Here is a 23,108-nt window from a genome sequence, read left to right as displayed (position 1 = left end):
TTATTTTATAATATATCTTTGTGTGTTTGGTATAAATATGTATTATTATAATAATTAACGTTTGGGTAAAGGGCATGTGCTTAATGATCTGTTGGTGATACTTTTTTTTCATTGTTTGTTGGATCATTGTCTATAACTTATCAACATGATGAAGAGTAATAGTACAAGCGGTGTTGGTGGAAGCACTACATCATCTACATCATCATCATCATCATCATCATCGTCTACATCATCAAGACTTGCAGCTCCAGCAAAGCAAGACCTTTCTCCCATCAATGTATGTCTATAACCATTGTGATGTACACATTGATCGATCGATGACTGACATCATTATAACTATATAGTATGACAGTGAAAGAGAGCTACAGAGACAGTTTGAGGACATTGCCAATGAGTTCAAGATGAAGGACTCACGTGATTGGTCATACAGATACAAAGCATTGATACAGCTTCAAAAGATATTGGCTGGCAATGCCATCGAATTCAAGTCATTCATGCCCCAGCTGCGCGCTCTATCACCTGGTCTCGTCGAGCAGGTCACTGAGCTTCGATCAACAATCGTCAAGGAGGCATGCGCTGCCGTCACTCTTGCTGCCACCCGACTGAAGGCTCGATTCGAACCATTGGCCCTTCTCTATGTTCAAGCTTTGCTCAAGGTAGTGATCGTCAAGGTGGCAATCATTGCCGAGGCAGCACACTCCACCCTCAAAGCGATATTGTCTTCAGTGCCTACCAAGGGTCTGTTGGCAAGTATCCTGATAGCGTCGGGTGACCAACACAACGAGTCATTGAGAAGACGAGCGTGTGATTATCTACTCCAGATCCTGGGCAGGGCAATCGAGGAGCCAGGAATGGTGCTCATGTCATCGGTGCCATCTGTTGAGTCATCAATCTCCAAGTTGCTGGTCGACGGTGGCTCTGACATTCGTGTCAATGCACGACTCTGTTTCTGGGCATATCTAGAGCTTTCTGAAGAGCGTGCTCTCGCTATGCTCTACGATTACACGTCCACAACACAGAAGAACTTATTCTCAATGGTCGATACACTGCCACAATCACAGAAGGATCTGGCCACCAAGATACAGCAATCAATATTACAGGAGGATCAAGACCAACTGTTGGTCGGTGAGAGCACAGATCTTGACTTTGATATGAGTGATTTCAAGAAGGAGCCAGTACAATCAACACAGCCAACAACACAGCCAACGACAAGAGCAAAGACTCCGACCAGTTCATCCACCATACCATCAGGCAGACAGTCAGGTCTCAAGGGAAGGGTACCGACAGGCACATCATCCACCACCACCACTTCGTCCACTTCGACGTCATCTATACCACAACGAAGATCAGGATCATCACTTGGAATGACAGCACCATCTATACCAAGAAGCAAGAGCAGTCTAGGAATCAACAAATCAACAGGCAGCAGCAGCAGTAGCACATCATCATCATCACCATCGATCTCATCAAAGGCCTCCTCCAGTAGTCCAAATGTTTCATCGTCCAACCTCTCGGGAAGATACAGTAGCATTGGATCGAGAATATCACAACCGAGTCCAGCCAGCGGCAAGTCCTCACTGGCTCAGACACTAAAAACATCGCAGACAAAAGCAGCGGCCATATCATCATACCAACAGAAGCAACAACAACCACCTCCATCTCTCACCAAGTCAAAGAGCAACCCATCGTTGACATCATCCACCTCATCAACTACCACCACCACCGCATCATCATCGTCAACTGCACCACCCAAACCAATTGGAAGATCAGTATCATCACCAACTACAGGCACCTTGCTCAAGAAGTCTGCTGCAACACCACCATCAACAAGCACGACGACAACTACGACAACTACCACCACCGCGACTTCATTGTCTCGGTCTGCGATCAGCCCTACCTCCAACACAAAGGTACCTGCCTCAACACAACTTTCAAAGAGCACGATTGAGACATCATCAGCATCATCATCATCATCGAGGACTCTGGAAGCACTGACACAGAGAGTAAAAGCATTGAATGATGCTCCACCAACAGCGAAAAAGACCAGTCGAAAGTCAATAGAGATCAATGATGGCAACCAGGTGATTAACGAGGCAGAGTTGTTATTGAACAGGAGTGTTGGCGATATTGGCGATGTGGAGGACCTCATACAGTACAGCAATACGTTGGTAGAGTCATTGGCCAACATCGAGTCTGAGATTGACTCTCTCAATCCAGACTCTAGCCAATTCAAAGAGATCTCTGACGCGTTGGAAGACAATCTGCTCGATGCCAAGAGAGGACTATCATTGATTGACGACGACGTTGGCAATGAGTTGAGATTAGAGGACCTGGAACTCGATGACATTGTCACTGGCGGTGGCGGCAATGGTGCAGATGGAGTGGTGGATATCAGCAGCAATGGTGTCAAACCGATTGGTAGCAACAACAACAACAACAAACGACAGAGCACCAAGCTAAAGAGGAACAATAGCAATGAGAACTTCAATTGGATAGAGGATTCTGTCGACCAAGGATTGATTGAGGATGATCTGTTGGATTTCGACGACGATGACGACCTCATCAACAATGACCGACACAACCTAATTGTTGCTGAGGATTCCAACGAGTTTGGTAAAGCAAACGGTGTTGGTGGTGGTGGTAGTATACTGGATACATTGGAGTCAAGTTAGTTGTATACAACTCATTATTACAATCAATATTGAATGAAATAAATAATTTTATTTTGTACCATAAAAACGTTAGTATTAGTGGAGTTGGTGGGTTATTGAATGAAATTTCGTATGTATTTCGAAATAATGAGTACTCAATTGGTTGGGTTGTTCAATCTGTGAACAAACAACAACTCTTTATTAATTAGACAATATTAATTGTTAATTTAAACTCAATATATATAGTTATAAACAGAGAGATATAGAATATGTCTGTGGCAGATAGCAAGTTCTATGACTTGCTTGGTGTAGCAAGTAATGCATCAGAGTCAGAAATTAAGAAAGCATACAGAAAGGTATGTTATTAATAAAGATATAGAAGAAAAAGAAGTCTTTACTTTATCCATCATAACCTAATTACCTCGCTCACTCTTCTCTCTATCAAATGAACAACAACAGTTGGCGATAAAGTATCATCCAGATAAGAACCCAGACCCTGCGGCAGGTGAGAAATTCAAAGAGATAACAGTTGCCTATGAGGTGCTGTCCGACAAGGAGAAGAGGGAGATCTATGACAAGTTTGGTGAGGAAGGCCTCAAAGAAGGTGGTGCTGGTGGTTTCGGCGCAGGCATCTTTGACTTCTTTGGCTTTGGAGGAGGACAAAGACGTCGTGGTCCCAAGAAAGGTGAAACAATTCAACATGCTCTCAAGGTCAGTCTGGAGGACTTGTATAAAGGAAAGGTATCGAAACTCTCCCTAAAGAAGAGTGCTAAATGTCCCGAATGCGATGGGTATGTATTGTACCTAGTTAGAGTCAGCTGATGAGTAAATACTAACATGACAATTTTATAGCAAGGGAGCAAAGTCAGCAAACGCAATCAAGAAGTGTGATGATTGTGGAGGACAGGGAGCAAAGACTCAGCTCAGACAGATTGGACCAGGAATGGTACAACAGGTCAGAGTACCTTGCCAGACTTGCAAAGGTGAGGGACAAGTCATCAGTGAGAAGGACAAGTGTACAAAGTGCAAGGGCAACAGAAGCATACCTGAGGAAAAGGTATTAAAGGTCAACATTGACAGAGGAATGAGACATATGCAAAAGATAGTCTTCCAGGACGAGGGCGACTTTGAGTCACCCGATGTTATCCCAGGTGATGTTGTGGTGATCTTGCAACAGAAGGAGCATCCAGTGTTCACAAGAGATGGAGATGATCTGATCATGGAGCAACACATCACTCTTTTGGAGGCACTGACAGGATTCACTTTCTACATCAAGCATCTGGACGATCGTGTTCTCACCGTAACCAATCCACCATCAAAGGTGATCAAACCCAACGATATCAAGTGTATTCACAATGAAGGAATGCCCAAACCAAAGACTATGGACAAAGGAAGACTCATTGTCAAGTTCATCGTTGACTTTCCAAGTGATGGCCAGATCACACCAGAGAGTGCCAAACTACTGGAAAAGGTATTGCCAAAGCCCAAGCCAGTCACCAAACCAACCAGCCACGATGGAATTGATGAGGATGTTACACTCTCTGATTTCGACCTAAACTCCAGAGATAAGCGTGGCGGTGGACGAGGTGAGTCATATGATGACGATGATGAGGATGGTCATCCACAGGGTGTATCTTGCCAACAACAATAAATCATTGTGTATATAAATATCAATCATATGATACAACTTTATTGGTCTTCCTCCTCTTCCTCTTCCTCCACTTGTTGTTGTTGTTGTTTTTCAGTAGCAGCAGCGTTATCAACATAGATGCTAGATGGTTGATAGATATTCTTCTCCTTCTTCTTCAGAACAATGTCGTGTTGTATTTCAAACACCTCTGCAATCTGATCCACTACGGTGAAACGAACATTGAGTGTATCGATACAGAACCTGTGCTTCTCTGGTGTCAAGTCCTCTTCATCAGACAACTTCTCCACAGTGTCCTTGGTCAAGTCATGAATCTTATCGCTCTTTCTCTTTCTGATCGAGCGAATGTCCTCAATGAGCACCTGCATGATGGCCAGTCTAATGTCATCAAAGTTGTCATAGAACTTGAGTATCTTCTTGTTGACCAATGCCTGTAGCTGTTCGTCTGCCTCTGGTAGGATGCGCACTTCCTTCAGTGGAGGCACGGTTGGAGTGAGTGTCCAAGCTGGGTTGATAGCCTCCTCCACACTGTCGTAATGCTTGATGTATGGCTTGACGTCCAATATAGGTGTTCCATCAATCAAGTCGATGCAAGAGAGGTACAAACAGCTGCCTTCGACCTTGTCAATCTTGGCCACACTGAGACCAATGGCATTTGGACGATGTGGAGTTCTCGTTGAGAACAGTCCAACACGGACACCATCCAACTTTGGTGGCTTGACCTTTGCCTTGACCATGCTGCCTGGTCTGTCCTGTCTGACACCACGCAGAGTGTTTGTGTTCTCATGGAAGACAAAGATCAACCAACAATGACTGTACTGATCGAGACCCTCGAGGGCATGTGCAGGGTTGATGTTTGTTCGTAGCTTAAGGATGGCTCTACCCTTGGTGACAAAGGCACCCTGTCTCGGTGTTCCATTTCGTTCTCTGAAGCAGCACTCCAAGAAACCAATTGGAGGATAATCAGGTGGTCTCTCTTGATGTGAGTTCTGACGGTCCTCCTTTAGGTCATTGAGGACTCTACGCAACTCTCTCTCTGCTCTTGTTCTGCCCAGTCTCTGTTCCTCACACTTCTTTTGCTCATGTATCTTTGCCTGCTTCTCCTTCTCGAGTCTATCCTTTAGCAATCTCAACTTGTCCTGTAAGTTAAAGATGAAATAGTAAGCGATTGCTGTTGTAATTACAATAGGTGTTGTAATTAACAACAATTTCTCCTTTGATATCATTATCTTGTTGTTGTTGTATTTGTAATAGTATATATGTATGTATCTTTAAAAAATGGTCGGCAATTATGAACAAACTTAAGGTGTTTCGTTCGTTTTTCTCACAACAATCTAGATCTAACGTACACGTGTTTATTCAAAATGACACAGAGCCACATGTGATCATACACTGTCTTCTTGCTGTTTGCAACATGGTTTCGTATTAAGTTTACAATTGGCTGTCATCACCAAACCTAGATAGAATGATTATTATTATAACATTAGTATCTGGATCAATCAAAATACATAACATTATACATACAGTCTCTGTTCCTCCTCGTTACCAGTGACGGCCTGCTGCTGGTTGCCTGTAATCTTTGGCCAATACGAGTATGCAATCAGTGCTGTAAATACATTGTTCAATGTATTAAAGTACATAACAGAGAGTGCCGTTGGATTGAGTGGTCCAAATGTGCCTGCAAAGATTCCAATGATCACTGAGAACACATAGATCGAGATGGGTGCCGATGTGAATACAAACTTGGGAATCAAGTATCTCTTGCCAGAGACTATGGGTGCTGTTATTACCACTAACATCGATATCCAGAGCAGTATAGCAATGAATATAGTGGACACAAAGTAGAACAGTACCTGAATACCATTGACTGCCAGAGCTGGTCCTAATACTGGATCCTTCCTATCGCGGAGACTACATTATAACAAAGAAAGTTAGTTAATGGGACGGTCATCATCAAGTCAAATGTTTGATTATACATACTTGATCCAAGTGAAAAGAGCGATACCCAATGCTCCAAATGTTCCAATGACAGCCAACTTTAGGATGTATCCTGGACCCATGCCTGGTTGTGTGTATTCCAATCTCATCTTGTCCAAGATTGTCATTGAGTACAAAGAAAAGACACACAGGAACACGATGGAGAAAACAGAGTTGAGGAATGGGAAGAACCATCCAGATACAATGTACTGGAATCCAAAGAAGGGGTCTGAGATAGGTGGGTAATGAGTAGTAGGTGTTAGGTAAGGCTATCAATATAAAGTCATACTATACATACTGTTTGAGAGTACCAGTGCAATCAAAAGAATAAAGAGGAACTTTTGCTCAAAGGTCCACAAGCTGAGTGAAAGCGTACGCATGGCGTAGAGATAGAAAATGACCAGGCCACTGGATAACACCATGTAGGTCAAGTGGATGGCGATCTCGAACGAGGAGAACTTCTCATGAGCACGCCACACTGAGTAGACAATGTCACCAATGATATTGTCGTTGGGGTTGAGCAGAGACACCTGAACGATGTAGAACTCATTCTCCAACACCTGTTGGTCAATGAGTGTAAAGGTGGTGCATGCGCCATTGCCAGCGGGACACTCGATCAACATTGTTGTGGTTGTGTTAGTCAACAATGATGACTCTCCTCCGTATATCTGTACGGACAACTGTAAGTTGTAGATGGTATTGTTGACCAAGTTGTTGCTGTATGGCGTCAGTTGTACTGCCCAGAATCTAGTCAGCTGAGTGATTCCATCGATCTCTTGAATCCAAATTGCACCTGGCTATATATTAGTTTGTTTGTATATTAGTTTATATGCACATAAACCACGACAATATCATGTTTGGAGACAACAACTAGCTCCAGAGTCTGGCATAATGATTACCTGTGATGGTTGAAATCCGATACAAGCAGGTGGAGGACTCCAAACATGTGAGCCATTTTGACAGTTGTATGCAGAGTATGATTGACTGTCGTAGACTCTTGGTCCAGTGGCACCGACAATGATAGCAATCACCATCAGCACACCAGCAGTGACGGCCACTGCAATCATATGCTTTATAGGTGCCACTTCAATCTGTGTTGTTGCATTAACCATTTTCTAATGTGATGATAATGATGTATGTAGTGTATATATATCTCTCTATCACTAATATAAATGAAGAGTGATAGATGTCAAGACAAGAAGAATAGAAGGAAGAATTGGGTTGGTTGTTTTTTTTCAAACCAAACAATCTTGTTACATTGTTGCCAAACAAACTTTGACACCCATTTTCTAACCAACTCAGGGAGAGACACATTACTTTCTCTTTATTCTTTCTCTCTATCTCTTTATTATACAATGTATATCTCTCTCCTGATTACCTCACTCACTCACTAATCTTGTCTGGGTGATTGTCTCACCAGGTATCAAACCAACAACGCCTGGTGATTTGAACTTCTTGCTTCCCCAGAGTTGGTGCACATCAAACAATTTTAATTTTTTTTAATCACTTTCCCCTGGTTTCCCCCATCTACCCACCACTGGACACCACTCTTGCTTGTCACTCACTCACTCTGACTCTCTCGTTATTGTTGATGACAGTTTATTTTCACACTATCTTACTACATATAAACATTTATTATTATTATTACTTATATCTATAACTATATAATCACATCTAACTGCTGCTACATTTAAATTTGTTGCAGTAATCAATAGTTTGATTTGTAGTAATAATATATATATATATATAAGAATGGACTTTTCATTCATTCAATCACCGCTATGGAGGTCAGCTCCAATGCAAAAGGTGCAGTTGTTTGTCCAAATCGAAGCAGCACACGACACAATCGACGAGCTCGGAAAGATTGGTCTCATTCAGTTCCAGGATCACAATGCCAACGTCAACATCTTCCAGAGATACTTTGTCAATGAGGTCAAGCGCTGCGAGGATATGGAGCGTAGACTCAAGTTCTTTGAAGAGCAGATCAAGAAGGACAAGCGTTTGAACCGCATGCTGAACGAATCTCTCGAGAAGAGTCTCACCAATGGCTTTGAGATGCAACTCGAGGAGATGGAGACAAACTTTGACGAGCTAGAGATGCGCATTGGTGAGCTGGAGGACGAGCTCAAGCAGGTCAACACCAATCAAGAGACACTACAGAGGAACTACAACGAGTTGGTAGAGTTCCGTCACGTCCTGACAAAGGACGCCATCTTCTTCCAGGAGAATCACAATCTGGGCGACCCACAGCGTGATCACACTGCCACCAGTCCACTGCTGAGAGAGGACGTCATCTCGGATGCCACCACCAGCAAGATTGGTGTCAAGTTGGGCTTTGTCACTGGTGTGATGAACACTGACAAGATTACACAGTTCCAACGTTCACTATGGAGAGTCACCAGAGGTAACAACTTTGTTCGTGATGCTCTTATCGAGGATGAAATCATTGATCCACAATCTGTATGTATAATTATAATACTTATGTCATCATCATATTAATACTAACATTACATCAATATAGGGAGAGGATACATCAAAGACAGTGTTCATTGTATTCTTCCAAGGAGAGAGATTGGAACAAAAGATCAAGAAGGTCTGTGAGTCATTCGGTGCCAATCTCTATGATTGCCCAGATACTTCATTCGAGCGTGCCAACTTGTTGCAAAAGGTGTCCACTCGTATCACCGATCTGACCGAGGTGTTGGATCGCTCCAAGGATCACAAGAAGCAGGTGCTGCTCAACATTGTCACCAAGATTGTCAGATGGAGAACAAAGGTCATCAAGGAGAAGGCCATCTACCACACCATGAACCTCTTTGACTATGATGTGGGAAGGAAGTGTCTCATTGGTCAAGGCTGGACTCCAAAGACTGCCATCGATGAGATCCAGGTGGCTTTGCGAACTGCCACCACAAGGTCAGGCGCATTGGTTCCCTCTGTGCTCTCGATCATTGCCTCACATGATGAGCCACCTTCACACTTTGAGACCAACAAGTTCACCAGCTCCTTCCAACAGATCGTCAATGCCTACGGTGTTGCCAAGTACCGTGAGGTCAACCCCGCTGTCATGACCATCATCACCTTCCCATTCCTCTTTGGAATCATGTTTGGTGACGTTGGTCACGGCATAATGATGCTTGCCGTCTCTGGAGCACTGATTGGACTGGAGAAGAAGTTCGCCGGCAAGAAGTTGAACGAGCTCATCCAGATGCCATACGACGGTCGTTATGTCCTCTTCCTCATGTCTCTCTTCTCCATTTACTGTGGATTCATCTACAACGAGTGCTTCGCCATCCCCATGAACATCTTTGGCTCTGGTTGGGTTCGTGATCCCAACAGCACTTACATGGCCTTTACCGGACAAACCTATCCATTCGGAGTTGATCCAGCATGGAAGGGTGCACCCAACGAGCTGGACTACTACAACTCCTTCAAGATGAAGCTGTCTGTCATCTTTGGAGTCTCCCAAATGTCACTTGGAATCATCTTCTCACTGTTGAACTATCTCAACATGAAGGGCAAGATGAAGTGGGTCAACATCTTGACTCAATTCATTCCACAAGTGATCTTCCTGTGGTCTGTCTTTGGATACATGTGCTTCCTCATCTTGATCAAATGGGGCTACAACTATGGTCCTCAGATGCCACCCATTCTCCCAACCATCATCAACATGTTCCTGTCACCAGGCTCATCGATCCCCGAGAAAGATTTGTACTTTAGCGCACAACCAGTTGTGCAACCGATCCTCGTCGTGTTGGCACTCATCTCTGTGCCAGTGATGCTCATCCCCAAGCCACTCATCATGAAGAAGATGCACGAGGAAGAGGTTGCCGCCAAGGCCGCTGGACATCACCACGAGGAGGAGTATGACGACGAAGCCCTCGACGCCGGTGGTCACCACGGTGACGTGTTCGAGTTTGGTGAGGTGTTTGTCCATCAAGTGATCCACACAATCGAGTTTGTCCTTGGAGCCATCTCCAACACTGCCTCATACCTCCGACTGTGGGCTCTCTCGCTTGCTCACTCTGAGCTGTCCACCGTGTTCTGGGAGCGTATCCTCATTCAACAAATTGAGGGAGGCAACGCATTCATGGCATTCATTGGCTTTGGTGGATGGTTGGGTGGCACGATTGCAGTGCTCCTGATGATGGAGTCGCTCTCTGCCTTCCTCCACGCACTCCGTCTCCATTGGGTGGAGTTCCAGAACAAGTTCTATCTTGGTACTGGTGTGCTCTTCACACCATTCTCCTACACTAGAGTTCTCTCTGGTGAGGACGACGATTAATCAATCAATCAATCAATCATATAATACCACAACTCCCAATCCTATACAACAACAAATAAAGTAGTGGAACAACTCACAACATAACGTTTGTTACCAATATCCATTAGTGTCAGCTGACTTTATGTTCAATGTTGTTGTCTCAAGTCATAGTCAACAGCGTGATTCTTAAGTTCAAAGTAAAGCTTCCTTGAGTAATATACCTCATTGCCTGTTGTTGATTGAATGAGTTGGTTAGAAAGTGGATCTTTGTGTTGTTGTGGACCTAATAGTATTTACATACACGCCAACTCTATTTGATTATGTGACAGATCCTTTGTTGTTGCCCAATTAGAAATGGACTCTGTCTTTGTTCGGTATATATTAACTCCACAGAACTTGGCAACTATATGATGTAGTCTGTTTGGTTGCATTCTCAACACTACTGGATCATATTGGATGTCTGATATATTATCCACCTGTGATGATGATGACCATAAACGTTAGATATGTTGGTTGTTGATGGAATGACGTGATTGACAACTTACGAATACATCAAAGTTTGCTTTGATCCTGTTTGCATCCTTTGATACACCATAACCAACCTTCAATATCCTATCGCTCTGAAGTAACTGTCTTAGTGATCCATCCAATCCACAATGACATATTCTAAACAATACCAGCTCTCTGAATTAGGTGGATGGATGGATGGATGGAATGGATGGTGTAAGTCTAAATGTGTCGGACCTTGTTATTGAACTCTTAATAAGAATATACATTACTTTCCATTAGTCATTTGTATTAGACTAACTTTTGGATCCTCGTTCAACAGGAACTTTCTAAGGGCAGGCCACTCACAGTCCATGCCAATCACAATGTCATCGTCGACAGTGACATCATTGGGCAACTTGCCATTCAACAGTCGACGAACAGCAGCATCCACTTCCTCTGCTTCATTGATAATGATCACTGGTAGGTTCAGGGTGTCTTGCCACTCGACCGCACCCTTGGGCAGTTGCTCGATGCTCTCCTCATTGAGTTCATACATTGGCTGTAGAGTGGACTTGAGCAGACGAACGTTGAACAATGTGCCATTGTGTACAGAGAGACGTTGATAGAGCTGTGTGCACGTGTCTGCACTGTCAAACTGGATATAGTAGGCTGGTGCTCGCTTGATACTGGTGAATGGTCTCATATTGATCGATGTGCAGTGTTGTTTGAACAATGTTGGCTCCATCTTGGCAATGGCATTAAGGTCCACTTGGTCATTTGGACCTAGAGCATCGAATCGCAGAGTGTTGGTATTCTTATTGGTCTTGATGTCAAACTCTTTGATCGTTATGATCTTGTTGATATCAATGATGTTGTCATTGCTGCTGTCACTACTACTACTACTACTATTGGTTGTACTATTATTACGAATGATTTGATAGTATGGTGGTAATGAACTACTGCTCTGCGTCACTCTAGGTGCAACAAGATACGTTGTTGTGGTGGATGTTGGTTGTCGCAGCTGTTGTTGTTGTTGTGAATGTATACCATATCTTAGATAAGTATTGGTACGTCGTACTATAGAGGAGCTGATCAATCTATACATTGATTGATTGGTATCTAGTTGTTGTTGTTGAAGTTATCGAAAGGGATAGAGAGCTCTGATAATGAGCGTATCTGACGTCAATGCAATAACGAGAAACACGATAAAACGTTACTTTCAAATGAATCAAAACCCCAGGTTCAGATCAAACAAGATCTAACTCTTTTGTTTGAACAAACTATCAATCAACATTATAAATATCAGATAAAGATAATAATATTAGTAATATTAAAATATTTAGGCAGGGCATATGACCACTGCTCAATCAATTGTAGGATCCACTATGGATGGTCTGAACAAGGTCACATCAAGTATACCTCTCAAGTTCAAGTTTGACGTTACACAGATCAAGTCAAAGATCGATGAGGTGAACAACGCCACAAAGAGTGCCTTCTCTGCACTCACCGGTGTCACATACAGCAACACAAAGCCAAAGAAGTCAAAGTACTACTATCAGTTAAAGACTGTAAGTGTGTTAGTTGTTGCTTGTATAGTTTAGTAACTGAATGAACGACTTACACGATACCGCCACACCAATAGGACACAGCACCATCGTTGACAGAGAATGAGTTCACAGGTATCATACCAGATGGCTTCTTTGATCAGAAGTTTGATACTACTCGCTATCTGCTTGATCTACTGCCTCCAAACGATGCAGACTTGCAACAATTCTTGGATCAACATACGACAAAGTTCACACAGTCTATGGATTACATCAACTCCAAGCTACACAACAAGGTTAGGAAGAACTATACAGAGTTTGGTATGTTAGTTGTTTGTTGTTGTTGTTGATCAATCATGATGTCACAGTGACTAACACTCTCTTCAATGATGTCACTCACTACAGTGGAGGGAATGTCACAGATTCATGAGATTGGTGTAGAGTTGCAAAAGAGCACTGTAATGTGTGCTAATGGAAGGAGGACACTGGGCAACACCAAGAACAATCTCAACAGGACAGCCTTTAGCATTATGGCCAAGTATCGCAAGAGAAGCGTCTATCAGAAGGTGCTGAGCGATCTCATCCTGATCAAGGAGATCGTGCATCGTGAGCGATTGATCAAACAGTACCTAAGCGATGGCGACTATCCAAACACAATCACAGAGTACCATCAGTGCAGAGACATTGCTCAACGATGTCAGCAATACTCTTGTGTACCCGAGCTGGGCAGGAACCTCGTGGAGATATACAACGTACTAAATGAGCGTGTCGACAAGGACTTTTTCAATTGCTGTCGCACATTCTCTGCCACCACCTACCGATCAGTGTTCCAGGCCTACAAGATGCTGAATCGCACCAACCTCCTTCTCGAGAAGCTTGAGGTCTACTTTGTCAAGCCCATCGTACCAGAGACTAGAAACATTGTCTACTCTCATGTACTCCTCTCTGAAAGGGCCGCCATGAATCCAGAGGTATTCAAAGGGTATGTACTATTAAGAAGTAGTAGTTGTTACCAATCACTCATTCACTAACAACAACACCTAAACAAACACATATAGTGTTGAATACAAGGACCTCTGCAAATCAGTGATGGATGAACACTTTGTCAACTGTCTTTTGGTAGTATTCCAGTATCTCTCTGATGTCATGACCAGTCTCTATCTCATGAACCAGTACCACGTCGAGAACCCAGAGTATGTTGCCTCTACAACAACAGTCTCCATTTCTTTCACATCATATACTAACACACCTTAGTCGCGAGGAGAGCAACGTCTTTGCCGACGTCAGTTCAGCATTGACTAGATTCAAAAAGACCATCTGGGACACGATGCAGAAGCAGGTAACAGCTCTACTAGCACCTCGCAAGCTCACAACATTCAAGATTGATGACTTCTTGCTGGTGTTGAACTCGGTCACAAAGATCAGTGAGATTGGCAAGGAGTTTAGCGGTGAGCCAGCACATCATCTCATCAGCTCCATCAACGATCAGTCAAAGTCCTTCTTTGATCACTTCCACAAGACCCGCATTGATGATCTCAAGACGATGCTCGAGCACGAGACCTGGACCAACATTCCAGTGTCCTCCAACTTTAACGCGGCCACTGAGCTCAGACTGGACAAACTCAACATGTCCAACGATATTGAGAGATTGACTGGCGAACAGATATTCCATTCAATCAGAGACAATGGAAATCCATTCTCTCAGTTGATATCATACAAGAACAAGAGAGCTACAACATCATCACCAACACTCCAACCAGTCAATCAGCAATCGAGCAACAACACCAATGAGGACAAGAGTGATGACGAGGATGAGGCACTCAAGCAGGAGTTTGTCGAGGAGGATGATGAGGACACTGCAAAGCGTAGACAACAACAACAACTACTGATGCAACAGAAGAAGGAAGATGCAAGAGTGGTACTGGTGTCCTCAACAACCATAGCCTTTGTTCGCTACATTGGCAAATACCTAGATATGATGAAGCAATTGCCTCATATCTCTTACGACATTTTCATTGCCGTTTGTCAACTTGTAGAATACTACGTATGTATTGATCTCAAGTACGTATATCAACATTTAACTAACATACAAACATACATATAGATGTACACTATTTATTCATTCTCACTCTATCAGGATCCAACAGGATTTGGTCTGGAGGCATTGACAACAAAGATGGAAAAGACATTGTCGTCTGGTCAACAGATTGAGGACCTATCATTCACCAAGCCAGCACTGAACAACTTTATCAACAAGATGAAGGAAAGACTTGGCATCCCCATCATTTCACAGGCAATGATGAGCAGCATATCAAACATCTCTCCTCTGGCCTCCCTATCCACTCAGTTCTCACACTTTAATCAATCGCTCAAGGCAATGACCAATGAGATCATCAGCAACAACACCTCACCACAGTTACAATCCAACAATGCCAACAACAACAACAACAACACTGATCCAAACGCACCAAAGTGGATCATACCAAAGATCAATCCAATGCTCAGACTTGGTGACCCAGCACTTCTATTCAATCTCCCTGTCCGTGTATTGGCGATAGAGACACTCTCCTTTGTAGTCAGCGCACTTGAGGCGTCCAGACCAGTGTTTGAGAGCGTGCTTGGCAAACACATCGATCACATCAAGACATTCTTTGTCAAGGTGGTGGGCATCATTCCCGACCTTCAGCGCCACCTCGTCAAGAGTGCAGTGTCTGCGGTGTTCTCACATCAACTGGGCAACAACTACTTCTCCAACGCCATTGCCAATCAGAAGTGGGACTTCAAGGCAGCCACAGCAAACAACTCTCCATACGTCAATGAGTTTGTTCCCGAGTGGAAGAAGTTCTTCAAGAACCTGGACGATTGCATCAAGAGCAGCGACTTTATAACCAAACCAATCAGAGACAGCATAGTGGATGCCAGCTTTGAGTTCTTTGTCCAACAGTTGGTGGATGGCTACAGTCGCATCAAGAAGTGCTCTGTTGAGGGTCGTTCAATGATGATCCAGGACCTGTTGTTGATGCAGGCCAATCTTGAGAAGCTGGCCAAGAGGAAGATACCAAACATTGCCTATGCAGAGCACTATATCAAGGGCTACTATCAATTCGCAGTGCTCTCTGATCAGGACATCATCAACTGGGCCACTGAGCACGAGGAGTATCCAATCAAACACGTGATCAACCTGTTACTGTTGGCCAAAGGCAGTAAACCAGCACTACAGCAACAGCTTGAAGAGTTGGACAGGAAGAGAAGGAGGTAGAACAATAACAGTCACACACACTCACACACACACACACATTCATATCAACATCATTATCATTCCAGCAGCACATTACAACTATTTAGTAAAGGAATGTCAATGGCTGGTTGACCAAACCTCGAATTTAACCAAAGTGGAAGGGGCACACACAAAACTCCAAAGGTCTTTGTTTGGACCATTTGTGGAGGGGGGTGATCATGTGGTGATAGAGTTGTTTTACTCAAAAGTTAGTCATCTGATTCGATCACCACTGTTGTCAGCACACACCTCCTCATCTTAGTTCACTGATCAGGCATCGACAATCTTTAACCATCAATCAATAATCAACATCAATAGAAAGAGACAACAATCATCATGTGTGTATGTTTAAGGTGGCATGTACCATCGGGTGTTCAACATATTGGCACGTCCAATCAGAAGCCTAAACATGTTTAGAGAGTCAAGAACAAGCGTGATGGATGGATGGATGGATGGATGTATCCAGAGTATAAAGTATTGCACAATAGTAAACAGTTAACAACAGAGTAATAGTAATAGTAGTATTGTATAGTTAAATATCATTGATTGTTTGTTCGATAGAGAATGAACTCACAACAACAACAACTCAATGATCGCAGTGTTGGTGTAAATGACACTGGTGGTGATGCTGTTGTTCACCATTCATCATCATCATCTGACCATGATGACTCTGACGACTATGAAGTATACAGTGACACAACCAGCAATCATAATCATGACATTGAAAGTCCACCAATAATCAATAATAACAACAACAGCTTTATTCCAAGGGGAAGCACAATGGTCACCAATGAATATGGTGACATTCAAATTCATGTACCACCTCACGTACCCAACAGCTTCATAACGCCAGTGTCAACCAATCCATACGGTACCAACCATGGCCATGGCCTCTTGAACTACCACAACAACAACCATCACTTGTCCGGAACACCCTCCTCATTTGCCAACGATATGACACCAACAGCGTTTCATCATCAACAACTAAGTCGTCAAGGATCAATGGGTCTGGGTGCCTCATCCGTGCATCACCACCATCCATCTACTGATCCAGCAGCACCAACTGACCACGATCCAGCGGCACCAGCGGCGATAGTGATTGAAGATCCAAAGAAGGAAGAGAGAAGAAAGAAGAAGAAACAAGCTATAGATGAAGCACAGTCCGTGCCATTTATGCAGTTGTTCCGTTTCTCGGACGGTTACGACAAGGCGCTGATGTTGCTTGGCACCCTCGCCGCGATGGCCAATGGTGCGGCACTTCCATGTGTTACAATCATCTTTGGACACCTGATCGATGCATTCAATCCCCAAAAGTTCAACGATGATCCAACCTACAGCATCCAAGGTGCAATCACAGAGATCAGCATATGGTTCCTCTATCTTGGTGGAATGATCCTGGTGTTGTCCTATCTCGAGACCACATTATGGACGTTGGCCGGTGAACGACAAATCAATAGAGCACGTGTGGAGTATCTATCTTCCATCCTCCGTCAAGAGATCGGTTGGTTTGATACCAACAAGGCAAATGAGCTAGCTTCAAGAATCAATTCGTATGTTTATTCTTAATCCAATCTATCATATGTCCAAGTCATCTAACATACTCACAACATCAATCACACAACAGTGATACTATCCTATTCCAAGATGCTATTGGTGAAAAGGTCGGACATTTCATTCACCATCTGACAACATTCTTCACGGGCTTTGCCATTGGATTCACCAATGGATGGCAGTTGACTCTAGTAATCCTAAGTGTATCACCATTGTTGGCAATTGGCGGTGGATTTATGGCAAAGATGATGACAGAGATGACAAAGAAAGGTCAAGAAGCCTACTCTATTGCTGGTGGCATTGCAGAGGAGAGCATCAGCAGCATCAGGACCGTTGTAACATTCAGTGGCGAGTCCAAGGTTGCTCAAAGATACTCTGACTCCCTGAAAGAGGCCAGGTCCGTTGGATACAAACGAGCACTGTTTAATGGCATCGGTCTTGGCTTTGTTCAGTTCGTCATTCTGAGCACCTACGCACTTGCCTTCTGGTACGGTAGCACGTTGGTCTCAAAGAAAACCACCAACAACTTGACCGATCGACCCTGGACCGGTGGTGATGTCGTTACAGTCTTCTTTGGAGTGATCATTGGCGCCACAGCCATTGGTCAAGCGTCGCCACTGTTGTCATCATTCTCCAACGGTCGAGGAGCAGCCTACAAGATCTTCCAGGTGATCGACAGAGTGAGCAAAGCAAACCCTTTCTCAACTCGTGGCAAGAGACTGGATCACCTCACTGGTGAGATCGAGTTTAGGAACGTCTCATTCGCCTATCCCTCCAGACCTGATGCACCCGTCTTCCAAGACTTCAATCTGGCCATTAAGCCCGGTCAGACCATTGGACTCGTTGGTGACAGTGGCGGTGGAAAGTCGACAGTGATCTCACTGCTCGAGAGGTTCTACGACCCACTCGGTGGCCAGATACTGATCGACGGTGAAGACATAAAGAAGCTCAACGTTAGGTCACTGCGATCAAAGATCGGTCTGGTCAGTCAGGAGCCTGTCCTGTTTGCAACCTCTATCGCCGAGAACATTCGCTATGGTAAAGAGGATGCCACCCAGGAGGAGATAGAGGCCGCTGCAAGACAAGCCAATGCACACTCATTCATCGTTAATCTACCACAGGGATACAACACCATGGTGGGAGAGAAAGGTGTTCAGATGTCTGGTGGACAGAAGCAGAGGATTGCCATTGCTCGAGCCATCATCAAGAATCCAAACATCCTACTATTGGACGAGGCCACCAGTGCACTGGACAGTGAGAACGAGAGGATAGTTCAAGAGGCAATTGACATACTCATGAAGGGAAGGACATCAATCCTCATCGCGCACAGACTGTCCACTATTAGACATGCCGATGTGATAGTCTACGTCAAGGGTGGCCAGGTAGTAGAGCGTGGCAGTCACGAGGAACTCATCAGACTTCAGGGACACTACTACGGTCTTGTCGAGAGACAGAGTCAACAACAACAACTGATGACAGAGTCCAGCAAGGTAAAGAGAAACAGTACTCTCACTGACATTCACCCATATCTCGAGAGCTTCAGAGTGTCAAAGAGGAACGTACATGCCAGGGACAGACAACGCGACCGTACCACCAAAACTAAGAAGAAGACCAAGAAGCAAAAGAAGGATGTCCCATTCTCACGAGTGCTCAAGCAAAGCAGTGATGACATGTGGCTATTCCTCTTTGGCTTCCTGTCGGCCGTAGGCACTGGTGCCATCTATCCAGTCTTCTCCATTGTGTTTGCCCGCATGTTGACCATCCTGCAGAACCCTGATCCCAACTACATCACCACACAGGCCGACTTCTTCTCGATCATGTTCACAGTCCTGGCCATTGGCAGTGCCGTCAGCAACTTCTTCCAAACATTCCTATTTGGAGTGATTGGTGAGAAGCTTACCTACAAGTTGCGCAGTGAGAGCTTCAAGACCATCATCAGACAGAACATTGGTTGGTTCGACCTGTCCGAGCACTCAACTGGCAAGCTTACTACCCATCTGGCAAGCGACGCGTCGTTGGTCCAAGGAATGACAAGCCAGCGTTTGGGTATCATGCTTCAGAACTTCCTCACCATCATTGGTGGTTTGATCATTGCCCTGTACTCTGGATGGAAGCTCACACTCGTCATCATTGCCACCGTGCCGTTGATCGTCATCACTGGCAAGCTGCAGATGAAGTTCTTGAAGGGTTTCAGCTCAGACGATGGTGATGGAACTGGCGCCGCTGGACAGGTTGCAAGCGAAGCAATCACTGGTATCAGAACGGTTGCGTCGTTCACAACAGAGAACCAAGTGTTGGACCTGTACAAGAAGCAACTAAAGATCCCCATTGCCAAGGGCCAGAAGAAGGCACACATAGCCGGTATATCATTTGGCGTCTCCAACTTCATCCTCTACGGTGTCTACTGTCTGTCCTTCTGGTATGGCTCTGTACTTGTTGGACAGAGAGAATGGCCGGCATCAGCACAAGAAGTGTCGGACAACTGTAACGCCCAAACAATACCCGCAGTGTGGAAGGACATGGAGACATGTACGCGAGCCATCGACATGTTGTCTGGATTCTCACAGTTGATCAGAGTGTTCTTTGCCATTGTGCTGTCGGCCATTGGTGTAGGTCAGACATCATCATTCGCTCCTGATCTGGCCAAGGCACAAGTGGCGGCCAATGAAATATTCCACCTCCTTGACCAGCAGTCGTCCATTGATGGAACCAACCCCGCCGGTGACACCATACCCATCGTCACTGGAGACATTGTAATGAAGAACATCGACTTTGCCTATCCTTCAAGACCGAACCAGATGGTGTTCCAAGGTTTCAATCTCAACATTCAGAGCGGAACGAGGATCGCATTGGTTGGTGACAGCGGAGGTGGCAAGTCCACTGTTATCTCATTGCTGGAACGATTCTACGATCCGCTGCAGGGCGAGATATTCATCGACGGCTACGACATACGACAGCTCAACATCAAGCACCTGCGATCATTGTTTGGTTTGGTCGGACAGGAGCCAGTGCTGTTCTCTGGCACCATTGCAGAGAACATTGCCTATGGTCACTCGGAGGCGACACAGGAAGAGATCGAGAGAGCGGCACGCTCTGCCAACGCCCACGACTTTATCATCAACTTCCCCGACAGGTACAACACACAGATTGGTGATAAGTTCACACAGTTGTCGGGTGGACAGAAGCAGCGTATCGCTATTGCCAGAGCCATACTTCGCAATCCAAAGATACTTCTGTTGGATGAGGCAACCAGTGCACTCGATGCCGAGTCTGAGAAGCTGGTCCAGGATGCTTTGGAGAACATTATGAAGGGAAGGACGACTCTGATCATTGCGCACAGACTCACGACCATACAGAATGCTGATTGCATTGCCTTTGTCAGGTCTGGTAAAATATTCGAGAAGGGAACGCATCAAGAGTTGTTGGAGAAAGGTGTTCATTACTCCCAGCTCATTTCAAGACAACTGTCGTAGTCATATTAAACATTGCTGTTTGATTTATTGACAACGGTGTACCTGATTTTTGTGGCCAGTTTTGTATCGATTTGGGGAGTCACCAAGGGAGGAAGGGTCTCTTCTTTGTCGTGTCCCTTAGTTGGTATGATGCTGTGCACTGTATCATAGAAATCAGAATCCTTATATCTTGTAAATAACTCAAGAGCATTGAGGAAAGTATTGAAGGAAGTATCTATCTTCACCATCTTTGATTCATACAATGGCAATGTCTTGTGAAATCGAACGACCCAAGCCTCTGCCACTCTCTCTCCAGTGATTTCCTCCAGTGCCTTTGCATACGCAGACACTTGAAGTGCATACTCATTGCCAATGAAGCTGCTTGTTTTCCAATCCAGGGCCACCAGACTACCGTCCTTCTTGCGACCGACAGCATCGATTGCACCTGCATAGCCATACTTTTTGGACCAAACGACAGTGTCTCGTCTCTCCATAGTGATACCAGAGTCTCGCTTCCATTGTTCAAATGCTTGCTTGATGTGTGCGACATCATCCGACACTTCAAAGTCATCGCCAAAGATTGCATTGTCGATCATTGTGTGAGCCTTTGTGCCGAATGATGCAGCCTCTGTCTTGACTGAGGTGGGCTTGCTCTTTGCTTGAGTGAGCATGTTATCAAGCCACTCTTTCTCTGCCTCGACAGATTCGAAGCCATTAGGTGGACGTGTCTTGATGTATGTGTCTTTGATTGATTGAATGATGAGATTACGCTCCCATGCACCAATAGCTGGTTTGTTGATTATCTGCAATATTGATGTAACTGATGGGAATAGCCTGTCGGGGTGTTCAGGTATCTGATAGTATCTCTGTCCGCATTGTACTACTCTCTTAATGTTCTCAATAAATGGTCCTTTCATTGTATATATGTGTCAATGGTTGAGTGTTATTATTTATTGATCGCTCTTGGGGCGATAAGTTTGTATTTGTGGTTTAGAAGAGAATAAGAATAATGAAGAGTGTAGACATAGCCAAGCAGGATGCTATTTTTGCGGAGGAGTTGATTTGGATAACAAATAGAGACTCTATATATGATAGTTAGATTATATCGCTAGGTAGTTCATTTCAATTCTACCTACCCTTAATTGAAAAGTGCCAAGTGTCTTCGATTGTTCTTTTAGGGCAATTGTCGATTGTAGATACTGTCACAATACAATCAACACTTCCTGCTAAGACTCTACTTATGGAAAGTTTGATTAGTCTCTTAAGGAGATCGAATATTAATAATAACTTACCTCTTTGGAGTTAGTTCAACTGTCGCAACAGATTGATCTGGTCTATAGGAAGTTACTTGGTGTCCATCAATTGGGAAGTCAACAATATCCTGGGTACAATTGACTATTATCTCCCACATCCTTTCTCCTGTGCTATTCATGTTGATAAGCACTACTGCTCTGGAGGGTTGAACAAAGGACTTTGTTGATAAGTTACCACTGGAACCAATGGAAGGATCGGGGACCTTGATTGAATCTGACACTGGAGGATCTATTCCATTGTTAATTTATGAATTTAAAAGAATAATCATCGATACAATACCTTGGTTACATAACGGATGAAGATTTCCTCCAATCAATGAGAACAATAACTCTTGATATGAACTCTTCATGTTTGAAGACCAGAGTGGTTTCCCAATGATATCAAAATGAGCTCTACAGTACCCTAATTGAGTCTGAATCTCTGGAATCTTACGGTAGGCAACTTGGTGATTGAGAGTATGATTCTTTAGTCTCGTTAGTGGATATTATTTAAAGGTTGTGGAAAATGACGTACTCTCATAAACCCAAGAGTTTGGACATAGTCGTAGTTACTAACGTTGCAATAGAGACGAACCAAAATATCAGAGTCATCCTAAAATATTTGGCATTAATATATATATATATATATAGACAAGGATATCTACTAACCTTTCCATTGTTTAGAGCAGAGAGAGACACAGTGAGATGGGTTTGGTTCTCTGAAATTGCAATTGAAGACTCACCAATCATAGCCTCTCCAAAAGTGATCATTGGCATATCAATGAGAATCTCCAAAGAAGAATTCTCTCCTCCTCTCAGTATTGAAAGTGTCCTACCTATCTCGTCAAAAGATATTCTCTCTTGTGAATTATTACCAATAATTCGATCTATTTGATTGATTAATATTAACTTATCTATTAGGAAAAATTATAATTGTACTAACCATTAATTGTAGAATGTATG

The 23,108-nt window shown here is 44.0% G+C and overlaps 9 protein-coding genes across 9 annotated transcripts; 5 read left to right on the top strand and 4 right to left on the bottom strand.

Annotated features, from left to right (window-relative positions):
• Positions 1-145: 145 nt before the first annotated feature.
• On the top strand, positions 146-2,672 carry SAMD00019534_112870 (hypothetical protein; the record flags this gene model as incomplete). Its single annotated transcript, XM_012893616.1, has 2 exons — positions 146-277; positions 345-2,672. The coding sequence occupies 2 exons, from the start codon at positions 146-148 to the stop codon at positions 2,670-2,672; spliced, it is 2,460 nt and encodes an 819-aa protein (XP_012749070.1).
• A 248-nt stretch (positions 2,673-2,920) lies between these two features.
• On the top strand, positions 2,921-4,302 carry SAMD00019534_112860 (hypothetical protein; the record flags this gene model as incomplete). Its single annotated transcript, XM_012893615.1, has 3 exons — positions 2,921-3,007; positions 3,111-3,442; positions 3,504-4,302. The coding sequence occupies 3 exons, from the start codon at positions 2,921-2,923 to the stop codon at positions 4,300-4,302; spliced, it is 1,218 nt and encodes a 405-aa protein (XP_012749069.1).
• A 44-nt stretch (positions 4,303-4,346) lies between these two features.
• Positions 4,347-5,558, bottom strand: SAMD00019534_112850 (hypothetical protein; the record flags this gene model as incomplete). The annotated part of the gene is made up of 1 exon (XM_012893614.1): positions 4,347-5,558. A coding segment is annotated over one exon (1,212 nt), but the record flags the coding sequence as incomplete, so codon positions are not given.
• A 172-nt stretch (positions 5,559-5,730) lies between these two features.
• Positions 5,731-7,343, bottom strand: SAMD00019534_112840 (hypothetical protein; the record flags this gene model as incomplete). The annotated part of the gene is made up of 5 exons (XM_012893613.1): positions 5,731-5,755; positions 5,824-6,210; positions 6,280-6,505; positions 6,575-7,073; positions 7,176-7,343. The coding sequence occupies 5 exons, from the start codon at positions 7,341-7,343 to the stop codon at positions 5,731-5,733; spliced, it is 1,305 nt and encodes a 434-aa protein (XP_012749067.1).
• Positions 7,344-8,028: 685 nt separating this feature from the next.
• On the top strand, positions 8,029-10,558 carry SAMD00019534_112830 (hypothetical protein; the record flags this gene model as incomplete). Its single annotated transcript, XM_012893612.1, has 2 exons — positions 8,029-8,736; positions 8,798-10,558. Coding segments are annotated over 2 exons (2,469 nt in total), but the record flags the coding sequence as incomplete, so codon positions are not given.
• A 128-nt stretch (positions 10,559-10,686) lies between these two features.
• On the bottom strand, positions 10,687-12,134 carry SAMD00019534_112820 (hypothetical protein; the record flags this gene model as incomplete). Its single annotated transcript, XM_012893611.1, has 5 exons — positions 10,687-10,769; positions 10,842-11,016; positions 11,086-11,224; positions 11,320-11,946; positions 12,022-12,134. The coding sequence occupies 5 exons, from the start codon at positions 12,132-12,134 to the stop codon at positions 10,687-10,689; spliced, it is 1,137 nt and encodes a 378-aa protein (XP_012749065.1).
• Positions 12,135-12,375: 241 nt separating this feature from the next.
• Positions 12,376-15,826, top strand: SAMD00019534_112810 (hypothetical protein; the record flags this gene model as incomplete). Its single annotated transcript, XM_012893610.1, has 6 exons — positions 12,376-12,603; positions 12,672-12,894; positions 12,979-13,555; positions 13,632-13,766; positions 13,828-14,617; positions 14,990-15,826. Coding segments are annotated over 6 exons (2,790 nt in total), but the record flags the coding sequence as incomplete, so codon positions are not given.
• A 588-nt stretch (positions 15,827-16,414) lies between these two features.
• Positions 16,415-20,874, top strand: SAMD00019534_112800 (hypothetical protein; the record flags this gene model as incomplete). Its single annotated transcript, XM_012893609.1, has 2 exons — positions 16,415-17,400; positions 17,475-20,874. The coding sequence occupies 2 exons, from the start codon at positions 16,415-16,417 to the stop codon at positions 20,872-20,874; spliced, it is 4,386 nt and encodes a 1,461-aa protein (XP_012749063.1).
• A 117-nt stretch (positions 20,875-20,991) lies between these two features.
• SAMD00019534_112790 (hypothetical protein) lies at positions 20,992-21,770 on the bottom strand (the record flags this gene model as incomplete). Its single annotated transcript, XM_012893608.1, has 2 exons — positions 20,992-21,013; positions 21,115-21,770. 2 exons carry the CDS (start codon positions 21,768-21,770, stop codon positions 20,992-20,994), a joined length of 678 nt encoding a protein of 225 aa, XP_012749062.1.
• Positions 21,771-23,108: the final 1,338 nt, after the last annotated feature.

This window comes from Acytostelium subglobosum, assembly GCF_000787575.1.
Source record: "Acytostelium subglobosum LB1 DNA, scaffold: scaffold31, whole genome shotgun sequence".
Lineage (NCBI taxonomy): Eukaryota > Evosea > Eumycetozoa > Acytosteliales > Acytosteliaceae > Acytostelium > Acytostelium subglobosum.
This window is presented reverse-complemented; position numbering and strand designations above follow the sequence as displayed.